Here is a 23,458-nt window from a genome sequence, read left to right on the forward strand (position 1 = left end):
ATATGATCATTACTTTTCCTATTAATATATCTCAATTTTTGCACTAACATCCAAAAGGGATCATCCATATGCCAGGCAACTGAAATTGCTACATATTAAAAATAACTTTCTTCATCTATTTTATTTATGAAACACCTAGTATGAGCCCGAGAACTGTATTATATACTGAAAATGCAATAATATTAATTATAATGGAAGTTTTGAGTGTTTGCTAAGGTCTTGGCACATTGCTATATGACTTTTATTAGTGCGGCTCCATTTAATTTTCATGTCAACCTTGTGGAGTAAGTCCTTTTATACCCATTTTTATAAATAAAGAAGTTGAGATTCAAAGAGTTAAGTTGCCCTAAATTTATAGCTGGTAAAATATAGAGCAGAAGTCTGAACTGTAGTGTATTTTGTTCAAAGTTATAAACTGCCATAAAACAACAAAATCCCTAGTGTTGAGTAATATGAAGGTTAATGGACAAGGCACGCACTTATATACCAAGGACTAAGGAAGGATATTTGTGGGATGATTTATTCTATTTGGAGCAGCCCAGGAAAATCAGCTTGTATGGAATTCAAATCGAAGACTTCAGAAAATAGCACAAATGTTTCTTAAAATACAGTCCTTTAGTAATTCATAAAATATGAGTGTTGACTATGTGCCTGCCATTGTGCTCTGAAATATCATGCAAAAGGCCTTTGTTACCATGATTGGTCTTGAGTTTGATATGGACACTCAGAGTGAAGTCCAACTCTGAATAGGAGAAGCGCTATGTGCTAAAAAGTGCTGATAAGTGGGAAAATCAAAGTGAATGGATTTTGTTGGCATATATGAATACAATAAAAAGAAGAAATACTGATTCAAGAAATGAGTTAATAATGAATGAGGGGTGGCTGGGTGGCTCAGTCGCTTGGACCTCTGACTTCATCTCAGGTCATGATCTTACAGTCGTGAGTTTGAGCCCTGCATGGGGCTCTGTGCTGACAGCTCAGAGCCTGGAGCCTGCTTTGGATTCTGTGTCTCCCTCTCTCTCTGCACCTCTCCAGCTCATACTGTTTCTCTTTCTGTCAAAAATAAATAAACATTAAAAATTTTTTTTTGAAAAAATGAATGAGAAGTATTTAATTTTAAAAGTTTAATTACTTTTTAAAAAGTAATATGCTTAACTAACTAGAATTTAAATAAAAACTTAAAAAAAAAAAACAGTAAAAAGCAATGTTGTGAAAGATTATCCCAGCACATGAGTGACTTCCTGTTTCTCTTACTCTGGGCAGCTGCATTGTCAGGTCACCATGGAACCACTGCTCACACGGACAGAGTAACTGACCAAACAGTCCTTTAGAAGGCAGCAGTGGTGAATGCAGCTGCCATAAGTGCCTGATGGAACCTATTGGGATTAGAATTCACACTGGAAGAAGCTGGCTCAATGTGTCATACAAATATGAAACACTTGTGATTGCATGTTTCTAAATTGAAACGCTGGCATCTGTTGGAGTATTTTTCTGATGCCAAGAAACCAAATGAAACAAAAAGTCAAGAAACTCTGAAGTTGGAAACTCAAGTACGGTATTACTAGGTTGCATTGTTTCCCCTTTAATATTGGGCTTTATAGCTCTTGACCCTACACAGAATGTTGTGGTTACTTTTGCAATAATGATTTACTTATGTAATCCATCCTAGTTTTAACTGGATTTTACTTATTTTTATTGTTAAACAGATTAAGAAATTGAGTGTTTAGCTTGATTCAGATTGACTCAGAAATTTAACTTTGCAGAACACTGGAATCCCTTATCTTGCAGAAAATCAGTAACCGAAAATCGGGAAGGGCAAGTTGAAAAGCCACAAGGTAGAAAGTGTAAGGAGAAGTACTCATTTCCTTCCCCAAAAGTGAAGTACTCATTTCCTTGCAGCCTTTACTCAGTCAGTAATAAGTATTTTCCACAGTATAATTAGTTTATACTTTTAAATCAAGGGGGTGCAATGACCTATATATTCTATTTCTCTCATCTATTATGAATTATTCCCAGAATTAAGTTTATTTGAACCACAATTCAGGGTGCAAAAAGTCAAGCAAATACTCATTAATGAAAAGGTCAAAAATATTGGAGTTATTTGTAATGACTGGAAAAAAGGGTGCATAGGAAAATATACAGTTATGTAGTGGAAAGATTTTCTTATTGATAGAGACTCCCCGCAGGAAGCAACATCCTCTTTCACGTCCTCAATTATTAATTATGTGAGATGGTTAGAAAAATCTCTATTTATGATCGATTACTCTTCCACATTCTAGGTGTATGCTTATAAAACCCTGCAAAACTTCTGATGTAGTTTACCAGGAACTAAATAAGTTCAAACTCTGACCTGTTATCTTCTCACAAATCTTGTTCTTCCACCTCTTTTTCTCATCTTTAAAAGGCACTGTCATCTTCCTATTTAATGTGGAATAAAATCTAGGGACCTTTGGCTCATCCTTTTTCTTCGTCTCATATCTCTTCACCATCTCACTTTACAACACACGTACACATTCAATCAATCACCAAGTTTATCCATTTTCTTTCTAAAATAGCACTTACTGTGAGGTTAGCTTTTATATTTGTAACAACCTTGTGGGTAGTCCATATTACATGTATAGAATTCTACGTTTCTGTCCATCAGAGTTTTCTGACAATTCCAAAATTTGTCCCCAACTTGATTTCCCAATGTGTTTTTTTCAGTACTCTGCCTCAGTGAAAGATAACTGGTTGCTTTTCCAAGTTACAACAAAATCTCTAGCACTTTTCCTGCCTTTTTTTCTCAGCTCAGGAATTATTTTTTCTTCTGCCTGTTGAAACCTTGTACCCATTTATCCAATCTCTAAAAATTTTTTGAAAGGCTACATGATACATTGCAAGTTATATAACATTTATAAAACTAGCTAATCATTTTCAAACATATATTGATCAACATCATGATTTTATTTTCAAAGATGTCTTACATGGAACATACCTATATACATACAAACACACACATATATATGTAAGTATAATGTATATATATGTATATATATAATCTTATTGGTATTAATTGGTTTGCTAACTTCATATTAATAGCATTTACTTTTATAAAGTCAATCAGTGAATGAGGAGACTGATAACTAAATATGAAATTGGTGATTATGAATTAGATATAATCTGACATTGGTTTTTGATTTAATCATAAATTTTATTTCTATTAAATAGCATTTGGAAATTATTGATTTTTGGAGGGCTGCCTGGGTGGCTCAGTCATTTGGGTGTCCAACTTCGGCTTATGTCATGATCTCACCATTCATGAGTTCGAGCCCCACATCAAGGCTCTGTGCTGACAGCTCAGAGCCTGAAGCCTGCTTTGGATTCTGTGTCTTCCTCTCTCTCTGCCCCTTCCTTGCTGTGTTCTGTCTCTCTTTCTCTTTCTCTCTCAAAAATAAATAAACATTAAAAACATTAAAAAAATTACTGATTTTTATATGTATAGTTAAATTATAGACCTTTGTGATTCATTTCACAATTCCAGACAAATTTGTCAATAAACGGGGATGGTGGAAAAAAATGTATCCTAATATCTGTATAGAAACAAATGAGGAATATTTTATTTTAGAATAGATTTGAATTTACAGAAAAGTTATGAAGATAGTGCAGTTTCCTTATATCCCACAACCAGTTCCCTCTTATTATTAACATCTTACGTTGGTAAGGTACATATATGATAATAAACAAATACTGAAACTTTTTACTAACTAAAGTGCATACTTTGTTTAGATTTACTTGTATTTTATCTTCTGTTTTTTTAAAAGAGTAAAACTACATTTTAAGAATGAAATTTGGATAAAATAGTGGAGTTATTAAATACTCCATGGATTCTGTCGCTTCCATGGAAGATATAGTAAAAATCATGCTTTTTCTGTTTTAGTCTTATCTGTCTATTGTGTGTCACTGTAAGCCATGCTTCCTTTTTCAAATTATTTTTCTCAGCAGAGAATTACTTTCTTTTTAATTCCCTAAGTTAAACTGGTTAATGCCCCACGCCTATGATGACTCTCCACTTGGGTGTTCTCTCTTCTTGTCCAGCTGGTGAATTTTGATTAATCCCCTAAAATCTAGCGTAAGAACCATCTACTCTGTGGCTCCATTTCTAAAGATACTAATAATCAGCATACAGTGCTTTAAATATCAGCCATTTTTGTCAAACTAAATACTCAAATTTCCATCGTATTTTGATTTTACATTTTGTTATGTATCACTACATTTCCTATTTGCCTAAATTTAATACAATCTCTATTTCCTTTATATAGACATGACATATAGAATTTGAGAAACTTACTCATTTAACCAAAGGGGAATTACATAAAATTTGATAGAGTAAGATCTTTCTTAAAGTGTGTGCATATGTGTGTGTGTGTGAGGGGGGAGGGTACTAATGAGTAAGATCTTTCCTTTTTTTTGGTCTGGAGTCAAGTCAGTAGAATTGAGCTGAATTTAACCATTGTAACCAAAAAGACCTTTTTAGCTGATTATTTTAAGCTTTATTATTTAATATTATGATAAGCTTTGCAATTAAAAATAATTGGATTTTGAGGGATTGATTAAACGAATACTAGTAACATAATTTTTTTGTGAATGCCATATAATTTAATTAGCACTTTGATCATGAACAATGATAATAATGTCCAAGTGGGTCAGTGCTGACTTTTGTTATCATGTTGAACTCTCTTGATTCAAATTGCTATTTTACAGCTCTTTAATATTTCCACCAGCAGAGAAAAGAGAGACAGCAGCAGATTCAATTTTTTCCATTCAGGTTTGACTACTTGCAAAGCAAAATGATTACAGAATGCCAGGGGAGAATTTTCTGTAGGACTAATTAGCCTTGCTAAATCTTTCTTCTCTCTGAGTCGTGAGAATATGATGAAATTATTATGTACCAATTTAGTAAGTTCAATAAATAAATACAGCTTATATATTTCTTTTAATTGAAATTTAACCCTGTTGGGAATGAACTGGAAAATAGAAAAAGATTATTAAATTCATTGTTTATAATTCTAATTTTTTCATAATACCAGTAATAATTCACATTTATGGAGTGTCAGTTACTGGTTTCGTATTCATCATCTCATTTAATCCTGAGAGAAACCCATTCCTACTGGAGTTAAAGACACTGTTATCTCCATTTACAGTTGAAGAAGCTGAAAGTCAGAGACATAAGGAAGCTTACCTAAGATTATGCAATCATTATGTAGCTGAAGAGAACCAGAACTCAAATGTCAAAGGAAACGTGGGCTAACTTTTTCTTCGCAACAAAATTGGTTATATTATTTAAGAACTTAATATTTATCAGGTGATGGACTGGGCTGAGCCTCCACAGATGAAAAGACATCTGCTTCCTTGTAATAAACTATCAAATTCCAGAAAGAAAGAAAAAGAAAGAAAGGAAGAAAGAAAGAAAGAGAAAGAAAGAATTCCATTCCTTTTTTCTCTTGCTGTGACTGGTGAAGAGAATAAAGGGGGATGTGTTCAAATGTTGGAAATACTAAGAAATAAGAAAAGAAACAAATTTGGGGAGCATAATTAATGATGGAGGAAAGTTTTATACAGATTGTTGTAATTATTCTTAAGCACTGACAAATTCCTGAACCAAGACAGTGGAGTTAGTGAGAACAAGACAGATTTGACATATATTGAGCAAGAATTGGAATAATAGTTAAAAAATGATTGGATATCGGGGATGAAGAAAAGTGAGCAGTTGAGGAAAGATGTTTAAATTACTCTTCTCCAAAATATGGACCGATACAGTATTAAGGTGAAATAAGGAGAAAGGAGTAAGAAGTTACTTTTTTTTTTAGCATCAACTTCTTTCTTATGTCATTTTCATTGATTACATTCTTGCTTAAATGCAAGCCTTGGTTTTTCTACCTATATTTTTCTTTCTCTCAGTCCATATTACAATTCAGAGGTACAATGTATTTTCATTGGAAGAGGGAAAGTATTCAGGGATGGTGTACAGAAATAGAATTCTGTGTCAATAAATTCAGGGAAGCATTAACAGAACACCAAGACCTTACAGAGATGGACAACTAGGAAGGAGAAAAATACAGAAAATGAAGACAGACAAGAAAAGTTGGTGTTTCGTCAAACAGAGCACAGTACTTGAGGCTGAATTACAAGTAGTGCACTCTTAGCTGTCCTAGCAACAGAAACCTCTTCTTCCAAAAGAAACTTTAGAATGTGAACTCCACTAGGAATACTATAAACAGTAGAGTGACAGTACAGTAGTTTAGCTAGCCTCATCTTGGAATGGTCTGGGCAAGAGCAAGGAGGGTTTGTGTTTTAGACAAAGAATGAGGTGAGGAACCAGGGAAATTGTGAGATACAAGTAAAAGTGGTGCACTTGAGGAAGTGTGTAATGGTAAAGTGTTTCTGAAACAACTCTGCTTGGTTGCCGAAAATGATCAACCCTGTGGTTCATAGGCCCATCGTTTACTCAGTTAAACTTACCAATTTTGCTTCATGAAAGGAATCAGGGACTCAGTAAAGACAAAAAATGCTCACACCCCTGCTTTATGTAAGTTGACACTACAGAGTAACAATCTAGGCAGCCTATCTTCTGACTCATGCTTTATCATAGTGTTGAATAGTCAAACAAGGACTCAATATTTGTCCTCACCTTCCATGTCACCTACAAAACTCATAAGAGATTATTGATATGAGGAGTGAAATATTTACAAAATTTGGAAAAATAAGTATTTTCATGAGGGTTTCCTGAATTTCCAATAAAAGAATTTCTTTACATTTTAGATCACTTAAAAATAAAAGTAACATAGGATAATCAAGTATTTAAAAAAAACAAGGATTGGGAAACCTGGGTGGCTCAGTTGGTTAAGCAGCTGATGTTGGTTCAGGTCATGATCTTGAAGCGTGGGACTCTGTGCTGACAGCTTGGAGACCTGAGCCTGCTTCGGATTCTGTGTCTCTGTCTCTCTCTGCCCCTCCCCCACTCATGTTCTGTCTCTCTCTCTCAAAATAAATAAACATTAAAAAATTTTTTTAATAAAGAAAAAAAAGGATCTTAGGGTCCCTGGGTGGCTCAGTCAGTTAAGCGTCTGACCCTTGATCTCAACTCAGGTCGCGATCTCATAGTTTGTGAGTTCCAGCCCTGCATCAGGCTATGCACTGTCAGTGCAGAGCCTGCTTGGGATTCTCTCTTCCTCTCTCTTTCTGTCCCTCACCTGCTCTCTCTCTCTCACACACAAAATAAATAATAAATAAATATTAAAAATAAAAAAACCCAAGGATCTCATTAAAAAAATCAATAAATGAAAAATTTGAAACTGTTAATCATGACACAAAGAGGTAATATTTCAACCACAATAAGTATTTCTCAGTAAAATTAGAATATTGAAGAAATACTTTCCATTTGTTGACTATTCTTTTAGTTATTTCTCTTGATCAGAAACTCAGATTGCCGTCAATTACCAATCAGACTACATTTTTATTGCAGCCTGTTTTGTATAGTTACATGCATATTTTGTGCAGTTTTCCATTAAGATGTAAAGCATTTGGGGAAAATACCACTAACCTTTATGGGAAAGCAGTTTGTCAAATGATTCACCCCATATCACTGCTTCTTCAGGGGAGACTCTGTTCAAGAAACAAAATGTTTATAATGGAGTATGCAGAAAGTCTGTTTATGGATCTGCTCTAACATATGCTATTACACTGCTCTTTACAGTCATATTTCATGGGGTTTCTTCTTTTATTATTATTCAATGAAAGTTGTTTTTACATTGGAAATTTCAAAATCATTGGTCAAGTTTAACATATAATAAAATAACATTCATTATTTTCTCATGAGTGTACGAATCATTTTATTTAAAATTAATCATGTGTTAGGTTAAGAACAAAGGAAAGGAAATCAGGTCACTTATCTTTTTTATTTTTTTAAGAAAACAATTTATTCATTTCTGCATATCCAGTTTAATTCAACAATTAGAAGAACATAAACTGACGGTATTTTTTAGTCAAACTTTTTAACTGCAATTTCCTTGAAGCTCTTACCACAATATGCAGCAATTTAAAAAAAAAAAAACAGATACAGGAAGTTTGGCTAATGAAGTTCTAAAGGGATAAGAAATATATTTAAAAAGCTGCAATACAACAAGTATTTTAGAGTTATAATTTACAAAGTATAATATATTTGTTTTGGATCTTTTATTGGTCATATTTCATTCTTGGAAGAATCTGTATTATACTAGTAGATAAGGCTATTTCATTTTCTGTTTGAATTGAAGAAATGGCCTAAAGTGACAGAACATCCCTTTTTGTGCTTTCTTTCTTTTATACCTAGAGGAATTTTTTTTTCAAACTACTAAAGGAAGAGATGAATAGCTCTCCTCTATGACAATATTACATTGTGAAAACTCTTAAATTAATGAGTATTTCATCAGTTTATAAGGAGTAAAATATATCATTTAAAATTGACAGGTATATAATTTTAAAAGAGCACCTTTAAATTTTTATAAGGTTATTTAATTTGAGTTATTAAAATAGTTTAGTTTTATGGAATATTCCTAGTTTTTTTGAAATGAGATCTCTAACCTTCCTTATATTACGGTGTAATTTCCAATAAAATGTAAATCCCTAATTTCCTCTTTCTTAAACCTTTAATGTTAGAATCAGCAAAATCTTCCCTGAAATAATTAAAAGTTATTCACCTTGTTTCTTTGGCCAAGTTCCCAGATCTGCTGGAGGGGGGTTCTTCATGAAACTCAAGTTTCTGCACAAGAAGACTTAGCCTATTTCTTTTTTCCTTAGCTCTGAAATGAAAACGCATTAGCTTCAGGACTATTTGGATGACAATTAAAATCTTTCCTTCTGACTGTCGAACAAATTTGGAATTGGTAATCACCTGAACATCCCTTCTCATCCACCACCCACTCTCCACACACTCAAAATGGTTTTCCTAATGAATTTCATTCAATTTGTGGAGGAATTAGGAGAGCATATGTGAAATATATTTGTTTTTTCCCACAGTGACTAGGAAGTATTTGAGGCTATATTTTAATTAAGATTGTTATTACTTCTTTTGTGTGGTTAAAATTGTTGCATTAAAAAAAATAAAAACACTTTAGATTTGACAGTTGTTTACGCCTAACAAAGAGACCTTTTTCCTCCAGTTTTAACAGTACAGTCAATATACTTTCAACCAGATATTTTAAAAACAACTGCTAACAAATATTCAACATCAATCATGTTTTAGAAGTATAAAACTGATTTTACCTGATTTTGGCTTCTTTGCTGGTTTCTTCTTTTCCTAAACCATGTATTAACTTGAAAAAAGCTTTTTCCTTTGGTTCACACATATTTAATTGAGAAAAGAAAACCAAAGATGTTTCCATCTTCTTTCTCTAAAAGGAAGAGATGCCTAGCTTATTACATCTTTCACTTGTTAATGGTATTTCATAGTTATACATGGTACAATAAAAAGTTATCTCAACTCTGTCAGCAGTGCCAAAGAAAACCCCAAAAAAAAACAATAACAAAAAAAGAGTCCAGAGCTGTGTGTCTGCCTCTACAAAAAAGTAGAACTGAGGAACTGAAGTACAATTTGGTTCTGAGTTGTTTAGGGAAATGATACTACAAATTTGCAAAATGACTCTTGGTCCCTAAGATAAAGACTAGTATTACCACAGTGGAACTTCTCTTTCTAGTTTGTGCAACCAGAATGATGCTTTAATCGACCCAAATGACACTGTCATTTCCCACAGGAACTTTTTAAAACATCTTTAAATGTGTATAGTGTGTATTCAAATATGTTGTGGTGAAGTACTACATCAAACATTAGGAGATATTTTCCCTTGTTCTTAATTTTTTTTTTTTTTGCATATTTTAATTACAAGGAGTTAAGTAAATTTCATTTACTTGACATAATGCTATGTAATGTAAATTACCTTTGATTAACATATTGTATCAAAATAAGAATATAGATCATGGAGTTTTATAGTTGAAAGAGACAGTAGAAAGTATTTAATTCAATAATTTTTAAGCATAGTTTCATGGAATGATTTTAGACATTTAAGAAATTTTTAAGCAGTCCATGGTAAAAATGGGGATAAAAAGATAATATGTAAATTTTTTCTTAAACTACATATATATTAATATGAAGAATTTACTTATTTTGAAGTTGCCCTTCTACCTTTTTGATTGTTAAAAAATTCTTTTTGATGAAACATTTTAACTAGAGATGGCAGGTTTTGTGTTTGTTTATTTTACGTCCTTATTAAAAAAAAAATGACAACTCCAAGTTGGTTAAACATCCACTTATTCCACTGTTTTAAGACACCTACATATCTAAGAAATACTGATGTAGTCCATAGTTTACATTTTGTAGAAAAGGAAACCAAGAATGATAGATATTAAGTGATTTATTCTTGCAAAGCCCCAGAGGTCAGTGGAAGAAAAGATCTGGAATTATCGGAGCCTTTGATCACCAGGAGCATGTGATTTAGTCTTTCGAAAAGTCTTTGATCTCCAGTAGTGGATGCTTTAATTCCTCTAAAATTTTGTCTATTAAAAAGGAAGTTAACAAATGTATAATAAACCTGTTTTATTTTTAGTCTTTTCAAATTATTGATTTCAAGAAAATAGTTGACAGGGATGCCACCTAGGAGCTCAAAACATTTACAGAACTGAAATTAAAGAATATTTAGTATATATTTATACACACACCCTCCTGATTTGATAACTTTTATTTTGCACATATTTTTATAATTTTTTAAAAAGTTTATTGATTTATTTTGAGAGAGAGAGAGAGTAGGGGTGGGGCAAAGAGAGAGGGAGAGAGAAAGAATCCCAAGCAGGTTCTGCGCTGTCAGCACAGAGCCTGACGTGGGGCTTGAACACACGAACAGTGAGATCATGACCTGAGCCGAAACCAAGAATCAGGCATTTGACCAACTGAGCTACCCTGGTGCCCCTGAACACATTTTTAAATTCATCTTGACTGTTGACTATAATGAGACTATATTTGAAGTACTATATCCAGAGGAGAGACAGAAACTTACTGGTGTTTTCATTAGATGTGTTGAAATTGTGTGCAAGCTCATAGAACTAAGGAGAGAGATATTGTGAAAATATGGACACAAGGAAACTACATTAAAGGCCTGTGTAAAGATCTGAAAGAGAACTATGAGATGTGTGGATTTACTCTTTTTGTATGCAAACAGTCGGAAGCAGGAGAGAAAGAAAAGGGTGGATGCTGCATGGTGGCCAGCATTCTTGGGCACAATAATCTATTAAATATATATTTTAAATGAGAACAGTCTTTTATATTTACCTACAAGTTAATGATTTCCAGTTCTCTTCACTTCTTTGTGCAGAAGTGCACAAGTCCCTTAGCCTGAACACCTTTAACATTTGTGTCGTGAAGGTCTGCTGAAAACGAATTTTCTCAGCTCTTGATACTCTGAAAATGTCTCTTAAATTTTTTTTTTCCTTCTCAGTTTGAGGGATATTTTCACAAGATAGAATCTAGGTTGACAGTTGTTTTTTCTTCCTTCAGCAACTTTAAAGATGTTGTATTTTTGTTTTCTGGCCTCCATTATTCCTGTTAAGAAGTCACTGCTAATTCGTTTAAGAGTTCTTACATCCTAATGTAAGACTGTGACCACTTTTCAGATTTCTTCTTTATCTCTGGTTTTTAAAGACTTGATTAAGATATGAAAGGTGTTCATTTTACTTGGGATTCGTTGAGCCTTTTGGATTTGTGGGTTTATAATTTTTGTCAAAATTGGAAACTTTTAGGTACTAGCTCTCCATTTTTTGTTTCCCTTTCTCACAACTTCAGAGACTCAAATTACAGGTATGTCTGACCTCTTGATATTGTCCCATTAGTCACTTAGGAAATATTCAGTTTTTTGCCTCTTTTCTCTCTGTTTCACGGATATTTTTCATCGCTATGTCTTCACAACAATTTTAGCCGATCTTTTTTGCCACAATGCCTTATTTGTTGTTAAGCTTATCCAATAATGTTAATTCACCTCCAGAGATCTGATTTTTTATAATTTGAATATTTTACCTTCATTATGTTTTTTAATGTTCTTGAACATATTTTAAATACCTATATTGAAGTTTATTTCTGAAAATTCATCTCTGTGATCTGGGTCTGCTTTTATATTTGTTTTCTCCCTGATGACAGCACAGTTTCTCAATCCATCAGATGTCCAATAATTATTTATTGGATGCTGGGTATTTGAATTTTATGATGTTAAATATCAGAATTTTGTTGGTCTTCATTAATGATGATGGAGTTAACATTGATCAGCAGTTATTTAAGTATCAGCTTTGTCTTTAAAGACTTTTATTTAAAAGCTTGATATTATGGGTGCATATAAGCCTTAATTACTGAGGTATGATGACACCTAAATTTATAATGAATTCCCAGGGTGTTCATTAAAGCTTTCCTATTTTGGATGGTAAGAAATTGAATGTCCCTCAGCTCTGCATGAGCTCTGAAAATTATTAACTTATATCTTATGGTAAGTATTCTTTGCCAATACTCATGGAGTTTTATCCTGCATGTGAGCTGCTTGGTAATAAGCCAGACTCAAAGGTAACCTTGCACAAATTTCTTGTACTCTTTCTAATACTTTGTCTTGCAAATTTCTGCCCCCCTTACTCTTGATATTTCCTCAGCTTAAAATCGTATTTTTTTTTTCTGTTTAAGGAATACCCCTGTAAACTTCTCAGTTTCTAAATGAGACTGATATTTCTTCCCCACACTAAAGTCTTTTAAGAAAGTGATTGATGTTGTATGGTTCATTTCATTGTCTCTCATATGTTAAGGATCTCAGATTCCTCAGTGTCTAGAAACAGTTATATTACATTTATTTTTTCAGTTTTGTAGTTTTTTTGGCAAAAGGTAACGTATTTATTAATTAATCATGGCCATGGCCATCATGATCATGGCCAATTAGTCACGATCCTGGCCATCTTTTACCTGACATATATATGTCCAATTACCTTACTGAATTCTATTATTGCTCATAGAATTAACTCATAGATTTTTTTCAATTAGTTTTCTTAAATTTATCAATAAATAGATTCTGTATAAATATTAGTAGTTTCAACAAACCCTTTTAAAATTGCTATACTCTAATTTATTTTCCAGTCTAATATGATTGGTTTATAACTTCAGTGTAGTAAGTTGATAGTTGGAATCCTCACCTTCTTTTCCATTGCATTAGGAAAAATTAAGACCCATTAAAATTAGGCTGGGTTTCATACTTATCTTTTGTGAACTTACACAATTTATACAGTTATGTTCCTTATTCTCCTTACTATAACTTTGTATGGAATTTAAATTTGATATATTTCTCTTGTTTATTTTCTTTTGATACATTTTTGTTGTGAAATTAGTTTTCTTGTGCTTTTAGAAAGGACCAGGTTTCAAGGAACCTTTTCTATTTTTATTAAATTTCAGTAATCAGAGTGGAGGTAGTATTTATATTATTCTGAGAATAATTTAAGAAATGAGTAATTAGTGGATGTTCTAATTTATCATTCCCTGTGCCAATGAGAAACTGAATTCTTAGGGTGAAATAAGGGACACATAGATGCAATAGGAAACAGTTTAATTAAAATCTCCTTAGTCTTGAAATTTGATGGCAAGAATCAGTATCAACTTTGCAAGTTGATACTTGATTGGTCACAGTTTCTAGTCTTTTATATTGGACACAGGATATATATTTTTCCTACCTGTAAATATTTCCTACCTCTTTCCACTATAAAGACCTATATATAATTACTAATGCATTAGCATTAAGACCCAGATTGTGGTTTTGAAATGTCACCCCTTACTAAAAGCAGCTTAGGTTTAGTGTAGATATTGCTGATGTCTGAGACAGGAAATGAACATGCTGAACTGGTCAATCTTGTCATGTCAGTTAGCAAGTAACTATCAAAGACAAATAGAATAGATATAAAAGATATTCAAGGGCTGACACTGCAAGTCTTCCACTAAACAAAATGAAATCCTTTGAATTTGAAGAATTTTAATAATTAGAATGGATTGAACACATTAAACTTATTTATATCTGTGGGGTACATAATATTATCTAAAAATAATTGTCTACCTTCAGAAGATTATAGAAATTAACTTATTATCATGAAAACTTGTTAATAAAAGGAATAATAAAGAATTAAGAAGTTTTCGTGCTCGCTTCGGCAGCATATATACTAAAATTGGAACGATACAGGAAAGATTAGCATGGCCCCCGCGCGAGGATAACACGCAAATTCGTGAAGCGTTCCAGATTTTTATGGAACAGAATAGAGAACCCAGAAATGGACCCACAAATGTATGGCCAACTAATCTTTGACAAAGCAGGAAAGAATATCCAATGGAATGAAGACAGTCTCTTCAGCAAGTGGTGCTGGGAAAACTGGAGAGTGACATGCAGAACAATGAACCTGGACCACTTTCTTACACCAGACACAAAAAAAAGCTCAAAATGGATGAAATACCTAAATGTAAGACAGGAAACCATCAAAATCCTTGAGGAGAAAACAAGTAAAAATCTCTTTGACTTTGGCCGCAGCAACTTCTTACTCAACATGTCTCCAGAGGCAAGGGAAACAAAAACAAAAATGAACCATTGGGACCTCATCAAAATTAAAACCTTCTGCATGGTGAAGGAAACAATCAGAAAAACTAAAAGGCAACTGCTCGAATGGGAGAAGATATGTGCAAACGACATGTCAGTTAAAGGGTTAGTATCCAAGATCTATGAAGAACTTATCAAACTCAACACCCAAAAAAACCAGATAATCCAGTGAAGAAATGGGCAAAAGACATGAATAGACACTTCTACAAAGAAGACATTCAGATGACCAACCCACACATGAAAAATGCTCAACATCATTCATCATCAGAGAAATACAAATCAAAACCACAATGAGATATCACCTCACACCTGTCAGAATGGCTAACATTAACAACTCAGGCAACAACAGATGCTGGCAAGGATGTGGAGAAAGATCTCTTTTGCACTGCTGGTGGGAATGCAAACTGGTGCAGCCACTCTGGAAAACAGTATGTAGGTTCTTCAAAGAATTAAAAATAGAACTACTCTATGACCCAGCAATTACACTACTAGGTATTTCTCTAAGGGACACGGGTATGCTGTTTTGAAGAGGCACATGCACCCCAATGTTTATAGCAGCACTATCAACAATAGCCAAAGTATGGAAAGAGCCCAAATGTCCACCGATGGATAAATGGATAAAGAAGATGTGGTGTATAAATAAAATGGAGTATTACTCAGCGATCAAAAAGAATGAAATCTTGCCATTTGCAACTATGTGGATGTAGCTAGAGGGTATTATGCTAAGTGAAATTAGTCAGTCAGAGAAAGACAAACATCATATGACTTCATTCATATGAGGACTTTAAGAGACAAAACAGATGAACATAAGGGAAGGGAAGCAAAAATAACATAAAAACAGGGAAGGGGACAAAAACATAAGAGACTTAAATATGGAGAACAAATAGAGGGTTACTGGAGGGGTTGTGGGAGGGGGCATGGGGTAAATGGGTAAGAGGCACTAAGGAATCTACTCCTGAAATCATTGTTGCACTATACGCTAACTTGAATGTAAATTTAAAAAATAAATTAAATAAAAATTTTAAAATAAGAATTAAGCCATTTTCCTGCCTTTCCTATTAATTCTGCGATGAGTAATCAAACAGTAGATAAGAAGAAGTATTTCAACTTTTTAAACAAATATTTAAATATAGGCATTAAGCTTCAATGGTTGCTAAGGTCACAAAAAGAGACAAACATTATAGGTTTCCTATAGCCTTGCCATATCCCACTTACAGTTTTCCAAAGAGATCAGATCAGAGTTTGTTCCAGTCTCTGGACCCAGTTTCTAGTTAGCAGGAATGAGAGAAGACAGAGGAACATGTTGAACCACACCTGAATGTGCAATCAGTGAGATCCAGACTGGGGGAAACTACATAGTTCACTTCTTCAAGGAAAAGGTGATTGAAATAAGGGGGAATTAGAATTGTATCTGTGGACCGACTGAAAAATATTAATCTATAAACCAAATATGTATTTTCAAATAAAGAACTAATTGCTTCATTAGTTCGACCTGAAACTCTATTTGATTTTTATCTAGAAAACACCCATGTTCTACTACTAATCACGTGGTCAAAATTGACATATGATTTTACTAGCCATTTTAAGAGTAACTGCATAAACACCTGGGGTAAGGAAATTCTGTAAGAACTTACATATCAGAAAATAAATCAAGTCTCCCTTTCCATAATTACCCCCAACTACTCTCAATCATAGTAATTTGGTAATTTTTCAACACAGCAGCTCAGGGTGAATACTGGAACACACTAGTTCTTCCAATACTCTACAGGATTATACTAATTCAAAAGTCACGATATTTCTACTACCAGCAATAGCAATAAAAAAACCAAACAGAAAGCAAATTCATTGACTACCTCTAATGCAAAGGGGGAAAAAGTTCCTACATCCTCAGTGCAAATGTTATATATTATGTTTTACTGAGGAAGCTCACAGGCAGAGAAACAGCAAAGTGTAAAAGATCTCCCACACCTGCACTGCTTCACCTAAAAGTATGTCTGACATGGGCATAGCTGCACTTGACAACTTCATAGAAGAGCTTCAAGACAGAGACTTTACCTCAATCATCAAAATATTTATGCTGTCATCATCAAGACAGCATGGTATTGGCATAAAAACAGACACATAGACCAATGGAATAGAATAGAAACCCCAGAACTAGACCCACAAACGTATGGCCAACTCATCTTTGACAAAGCAGGAAAGAACATCCAATGGAAAAAAGACAGTCTCTTTAACAAATGGTGCTGGGAGAACTGGACAGCAACATGCAGAAGGTTGAAACTAGACCACTTTCTCACACCATTCACAAAAATAAACTCAAAATGGATAAAGGACCTGAATGTGAGACAGGAAACCATCAAAACCTTAGAGGAGAAAGCAGGAAAAGACCTCTCTGACCTCAGCCGTAGCAATCTCTTACTCGGCACATCCCCAAAGGCAAGGGAATTAAAAGCAAAAGTGAATTACTGGGACCTTATGAAGATAAAAAGCTTCTGCACAGCAAAGGAAACAACCAACAAAACTAAAAGGCAACCAACGGAATGGGAAAAGATATTTGCAAATGACACATCAGACAAAGGGCTAGTATCCAAAATCTATAAAGAGCTCATCAAACTCCACACCCGAAAAACAAATAACCCAGTGAAGAAATGGGCAGAAAACATGAATAGACACTTCTCTAAAGAAGACATCCGGATGGCCAACAGGCACATGAAAAGATGTTCAACGTCGCTCCTTATCAGGGAAATACAAATCAAAACCACACTCAGATACCACCTCACGCCAGTCAGAGTGGCCAAAATGAAGAAATCAGGAGACTATAGATGCTGGAGAGGATGTGGAGAAACAGGAACCCTCTTGCACTGTTGGTGGGAATGCAAATTGGTGCAGCCGCTCTGGAAAGCAGTGTGGAGGTTCCTCAGAAAATTAAAAATAGACCTACCCTATGACCCAGCAATAGCACTGCTAGGAATTTATCCAAGGGATACAGGAGTACTGATGCATAGGGGCACCTGTACCCCAATGTTTATAGCGGCACTCTCAACAATAGCCAAATTATGGAAAGAGCCTAAATGTCCATCAACTGATGAATGGATAAAGAAATTGTGGTTTATATACACAATGGAATACTACGTGGCAATGAGAAAAAATGAAATATGGCCTTTTGTAGCAACATGGATGGAACTGGAGAGTGTGATGCTAAGTGAAATAAGCCATACAGAGAAAGACAGATACCATATGGTTTCACTCTTATGTGGATCCTGAGAAACATAACAGAAACCCATGGGGGAGGGGAAGGAAAAAAAAAAAAAAAAAAAAAAAAAAAGAGGTTAGAGTGGGAGAGAGCCAAAGCATTAGAGACTGTTAAAAACTGAGAACAAACTGAGGGTTGATGGGGGGTGGGAGGGAGGGCAGGGTGGGTGATGGGTATTGAGGAGGGCACCTTTTGGGATGAGCACTGGGTGTTGTATGGAAACCAATTTGACAGTAAATTTCATATATTAAAAAATAAAATAAAAAAATAAAAAATAAATAAATAAATAAATAAATAAATAAATAAACATTAAAAAAACAAAAAAAAAAAAAAATATTTATAAGGAAAGGAGGACAGATAGCAGCTGTGTATCAATGGGAGTGCACTGGTTGAGGAAATGCCCTTATTTGAAAGAAAGAATCTCCAGAGTCTACCACACTCTTCTACTGAGCTAACTCATAACTGCTATGCTAAATTATTCCTATCCTACAGAAAAAAAGAAGAGGAGAGGACAAGCAGGGCCATCCAGAGTTGTCTCTACCTCTTCCCCAGTGCCAAACAAAATAAAAGGCATCACTCAGCTTCATGATATGGGCCCTGCCCATCTTTCCAGCCTCATTTCTCACCCCATCCATTCTGTCCTTTTAACCCCAGCTGTATAAAATCATTGCCATTCTTACAATGGATGGTGCTGTTTTGCAATACTTAGTATTTATACTGTCAAGAATAATAGTAAAAGACTTTAAAATAGGGAAAAGATTACTGAGTGTCCTGCCCAGTTCACCCTTCAGAGTTGTCTTCCCTTTTCATTGTCTTTGAAGCATATTACAGTTCTATAAATTATGAACACGGATAGCAATGCCTGTGATTCCTGTTCACAGATATGCAGATTAGCCCTAAGGAGATGCATTTGACTATTGCCCTATGGATGTTGATAATTTTGCATCTATTTGTAAATTCATTTTAGTATTCTTGATGACCAGTATATGTGTGAATGTTTTCAATTCTCTTTTGAACACTCTATAATGTCTTACTGATTCCCTCATTAACTAGTGAGTTAAATAAAACCTTAGATGTATGTTTATTTTACATTTGGAAAAGAATCATAATTTTACCTTTTTGAACATTTTATCACACATTGTAATACACACAAAAAGTGCTGAAAACCACACAAAACAAATGCATGCCATAAAAATTATTTAAATGTTAACACCCTTGTAATCATTATTCAGGTAAAAAAAAACAGTACTTTGCCAGCCACACAGAAGCCCCATCCATGTGCCACACCACAATTACCAGCCCTCCATCTTCTCATGGGTAACTATTATTCTGAATTTCAAAAAGATCATTGATTTTTAATTTTGTAACCCAGATACGTATCCTTTGATATTATATTTATCCTCTCCCTTTTTTCAACTTGCTATGACTTTTAAGTCTCTTTTAATAGGTCCCTCATCAATCCCCTTCTTTTCCTTAAAATTTATCTGTTGAAAAACTGAGCTATAATTTTCCCCACTATCTGAATCTTGCTGATTGCACATTCATGGTGCAGTTCAACATATTCTTCTGATTATGAATGATATTTTCAGGTATTATTATAGCAAGCATGATGAATACTTCAGGAATTAAAGGCATGACTATGGTCAAACCTGCCTATGCTGTAATCGTATGACAAATTACCTTGGACCATGTCCAAGGACTTGCCAAAATGAAAATTTAAACCTTTATATATTGACCAAAACTTTTTTTCCTTTTTATATTGCAACCTATTTTAATTTTTATGTCATTGTCAAATATACAACTTCATTTAACATTTCCAAAAGGATTAAGAAACTTGTCTTTGTAAATTAATAGAATCAAAACTATGGATGGATTTCAACCCATAGATGAGAGAACCAAGATGAGAAAAATTTAATGACTTGCTCACTGTCAGCATATTACTGGCAGAGTTGAAAATGGAATAAGATTTTTATAACTCCTGGGCCTTCCCTCAGCTCATCTGAAAGTGACTAAAAGCTTTTGGCTTGGAAATTGCTCTACTCATGTCCCATGTCTAAGCACTCCAGTTTGCTTGTGACTTTACTAGCCTCCTACAAGATTCCTTTTTTTCTTCCACTGGGGCTTTAACCTGCAACTGGATTTAAAAAAAAAAAGCTAGATTAGAAAAAGAGCTACCAGGGTGCCTGGGTGGCTCAGTCAGTTATGTGTCTGACTTCAGCTAAGGTCATCATCTCGTTGTTCATGAGTTCGAGTCCTGCTTTGGGCTCTGTGCTGGTGGTATGGAGCCTGCTTGGGATTCTCTCTCTCTCCCTCTCTCTCTGCCCCTCCCCTACTTGTGCGTTCTCTCTCTCTCTCTTTCAAAATAAATAAAGAAACATTAAAAGAAAGAGCTACCATTATTCTGCCTCTCTTCCAGCCTCTAGTCCTCTGACAGTTCTCCCACTTTTTTTGCTCTACTATTACATCATAGTTTGATGGTGGTCTTCCCCACCTGCAGACCTGTAACAGGCTTGTTTTCTGATCCTTTATTGCTAATTATACTAGGACTCAATATATTTTAAGTTTTTCAATTTGATTAGAAATTTTTATTTTTAATAAACATTTTATTTTGAAAGAATCAGATTTATAGAAATATTGCAAAGATATTCAAAGGTATAGGAGTTCCCCACCTATCCTTTCCTCAGTTTCCACCATTGTTAATGTCTTACATTACCATAGTATATTTGTGAAAACAAAGAAATCACTATTGGTGCCTAGATGATGAACTAAACTAGGTTTGATTTGGATTTCACTTTTTTCCACTAATGCCATTTTTCTGTTCCAAGTTCCAATCAAGAACTCCCCATTGCACTTATTTTATTTTTTCCACATTGTATTTACTAGTCATCCCTGATTAGTTACCTCTATCCATGACAGTGTCTCAGTCTTTCCTTGTTTTTCACCACTTTGGCAGTTTTGAGGAATACTGGTGAGGTATTTTGTAAAGTATCTCTTACTTTGGGTTTGTCTGATGTTTTTACCAGGACTAGACTGGATGAGTTTAGGATAAAAATACCAAAGAAGTGGAATGCCTTTTTATCACAACCTATCAGTGGGTATATACTATCAACATGACTTGCATTGGTGATGCTAACCTTGATCATTTGGCTTAGGTAGAATTTGCCAGGATTTTCCACTGAAAGTTTTTTTCCCAAACTTTTTATGCTTTATTCTTAGGAAAAAGTCACTAAGTTCAGCCTGCCTTCAAGTGGGAGGGGGGCAGAATTAAGTTCTACCTCTGGAAGAGGAAGTATCCACACAAATTATTTCTAATTCTTTTGTAAGGAAGATTTATCTCTTCTCTTACATTTATTTATCTAATAATTCATTCCATCAATACAGACTCATGTGTATTTACATTTTCAGTTACAATCTAGTAACCGCAGATTTATTTTGATATCCAATAGTTCCAGCTTTTGTCATTGGTAACTCAAATTAGTTCCTTGTTGCAGGATTTTTAAGTAATTAAATACACTTCATTTCTTAACTATTACTATGGGAAGCAAAATTTTTTTTGATATCAATAAATCTTGAAATGACTTTTTAAGTTAATGTGATGGATTTTGCTGACAAAAAAAACTTTGAGAAAAAAAAAATACAATGTTTGCTATAGTTTGGAATTAGAATATCATAATTCCCCATACACTTTAATGCTCAGTTTTAAAACTAGCAATGTGTTGCCACACTTTATTTATCCTTTATGTCCTTATATGTATTTATTTATTTATTCATTTACTTATTTATTATTGTAGAGAGAGCATAAGCTGGGGAATGGGGAAGAGGGAGAGACAGAATCTATGTAGATTCTATGTTAAGCATAGAGCCTGATGTGGGGCTTGATCCTATGACCCTGGGATCATGAACTGAGCTGAAATCAAGAGTTGGATGCACAACTGACTGAGTCACCCAGGCACCCTGTCCTTATTTTTTAAATAATTCAATTCCATTTTGAGGTATAGTATTTATATATGCATTACCATTGTGATAAAATTTCTAAAATTCCCACCTACTGATGATTTTCAAGAAAAACATTCTATATTCTTTTTGTTCCCTTTTGAAATATAACATAAAATAATAATAAAAATATGTAAAATATATCTGGGGAAAAACTTTAAAACACTCCTGAAATACAAATAAAGACTTTACTTTTAATTAAAAAAAATGGACACGATTTTAATAAAATCTCAGTTATATCCAAACAGTGCCCCTGCCTCCCAACCCAGTGCTATTTAAACAATGACACAGAAAAAAAAAGAATACATGTTAATGGTCAAGAAAGTCATATAACAAAGAGAAGAAGCCTATGCTTAACAAATCATAAAGTTTCCACAGTTTAAAAAAATGTGTTTGTTATATTTTTTGATAGACTGATAGAAAAAAATCTGAAGTTTAGAGGTAGACTTAAATATTAGAGAAAATCAATATTTAATAATAGTACCTTTTACATCAGTGGGAAAAGATTGGCGTTTTAAAAACAATTATGGTGAGACAAATGTATAACCATTATAAAAAGATAAATGTAGATCCTTACCTTGCTATTTATAAGATGATAAATTTCAAATGCCCCAAGGACTTAAATATTAAAAATGAAACTATACAACCCTTTACAAGTTAAAAGAAGACATGGGTAGATTTCATTAAAATCTGGGAGAGGATAGAATTCTTCCTAAAAATAACTCAAAATCTGAAAGTGTTTTAGTTTTTAAAATGTTTAATAAATTTGAGTATATTAAAATAAAACCAGAATTTTATTCAAACATAAACTGAAAAACCATACACAAAAGCCAAAAAACAAACTGTGGGACAAATAAAATATAGAACACATAGAAAGGGTTAATATCCCTAAATTTAAAGAGCTACTAAAAATAAAAAAGATTAAACTCAATGGAAAAATGGAAAAGACTATAAAAAGAGTTCACAGAAAAATAAATGTAAGTGGGATTTAAATACATGAAACTATGCTCAGTCTTAGTCATTGGACGAGGGAAAATTAAACAAGCATTTAGGGGTATTTAGGGAATTGTTGGGGAAATCTGAGTGAAGTCAATAATTTAGTTAATTATATTGTACCTCCCAAAGGTACACATTTTCAGTTATACAAGATGAATGAGTTCTGGAGATCTAAGGAACCGCATAGTGATGATAGTTAATAATACTGCATTGTCTGCTTTACATATGTTAAGAGGATAGATCTTAAATCTTACGGACACAAACACACACACAATGGTAACTATATGGAGGGGTGGATAAGTGTTTTAGCTTGATTGTGGTGATTTTTTCACATTTAGTATAAATGAGTGTCTCAGTCAGAGGAGGCCAGAAATGACTAAGTATATATTGTAGTTGTAGGCATCTCTGTTGGAAATTTACACATAATTCTGTTATTTTTAATTTCATGAACATTTCACACAGAGTCCTGGAGTGTTTTTATAATGAAATTCCCTCCCAGCTCCACATGCACATATTTACTCACACCACTCTTTTAAGGGTAAAAATGGCCACC

At 33.8% G+C, this 23,458-nt stretch overlaps 1 protein-coding gene and 1 non-coding gene across 3 annotated transcripts in view; one reads left to right on the top strand and one right to left on the bottom strand.

The window, feature by feature from the left end:
• Positions 1–23,458, bottom strand: part of RGS18 (regulator of G protein signaling 18) — a 42,727-nt gene that overhangs the window by 12,890 nt on the left and 6,379 nt on the right. The window contains exons 2-4 of one of the 2 annotated variants that reach the window (XM_042924912.1): positions 9,280–9,407; positions 8,715–8,816; positions 7,580–7,641 (exon numbers count right to left, since the gene is read on the bottom strand). In XM_042924912.1, coding sequence (XP_042780846.1) covers positions 7,580–7,641; positions 8,715–8,816; positions 9,280–9,398 — 283 coding nt within the window. In that variant the 5' untranslated portion in view covers positions 9,399–9,407. Of the gene's footprint in view, positions 1–7,579; positions 7,642–8,714; positions 8,817–9,279; positions 9,662–23,458 lie in introns of those variants that run through there. The other variant, XM_042924911.1, reaches the window with a different exon arrangement.
• LOC122212545 lies at positions 14,212–14,318 on the top strand. Its single transcript, XR_006199214.1, has one exon. It is a non-coding gene; the product is annotated as a U6 spliceosomal RNA (small nuclear RNA).

The sequence above is a fragment of the Panthera leo genome, chromosome F3 (assembly GCF_018350215.1).
Source record: "Panthera leo isolate Ple1 chromosome F3, P.leo_Ple1_pat1.1, whole genome shotgun sequence".
Lineage (NCBI taxonomy): Eukaryota > Metazoa > Chordata > Mammalia > Carnivora > Felidae > Panthera > Panthera leo.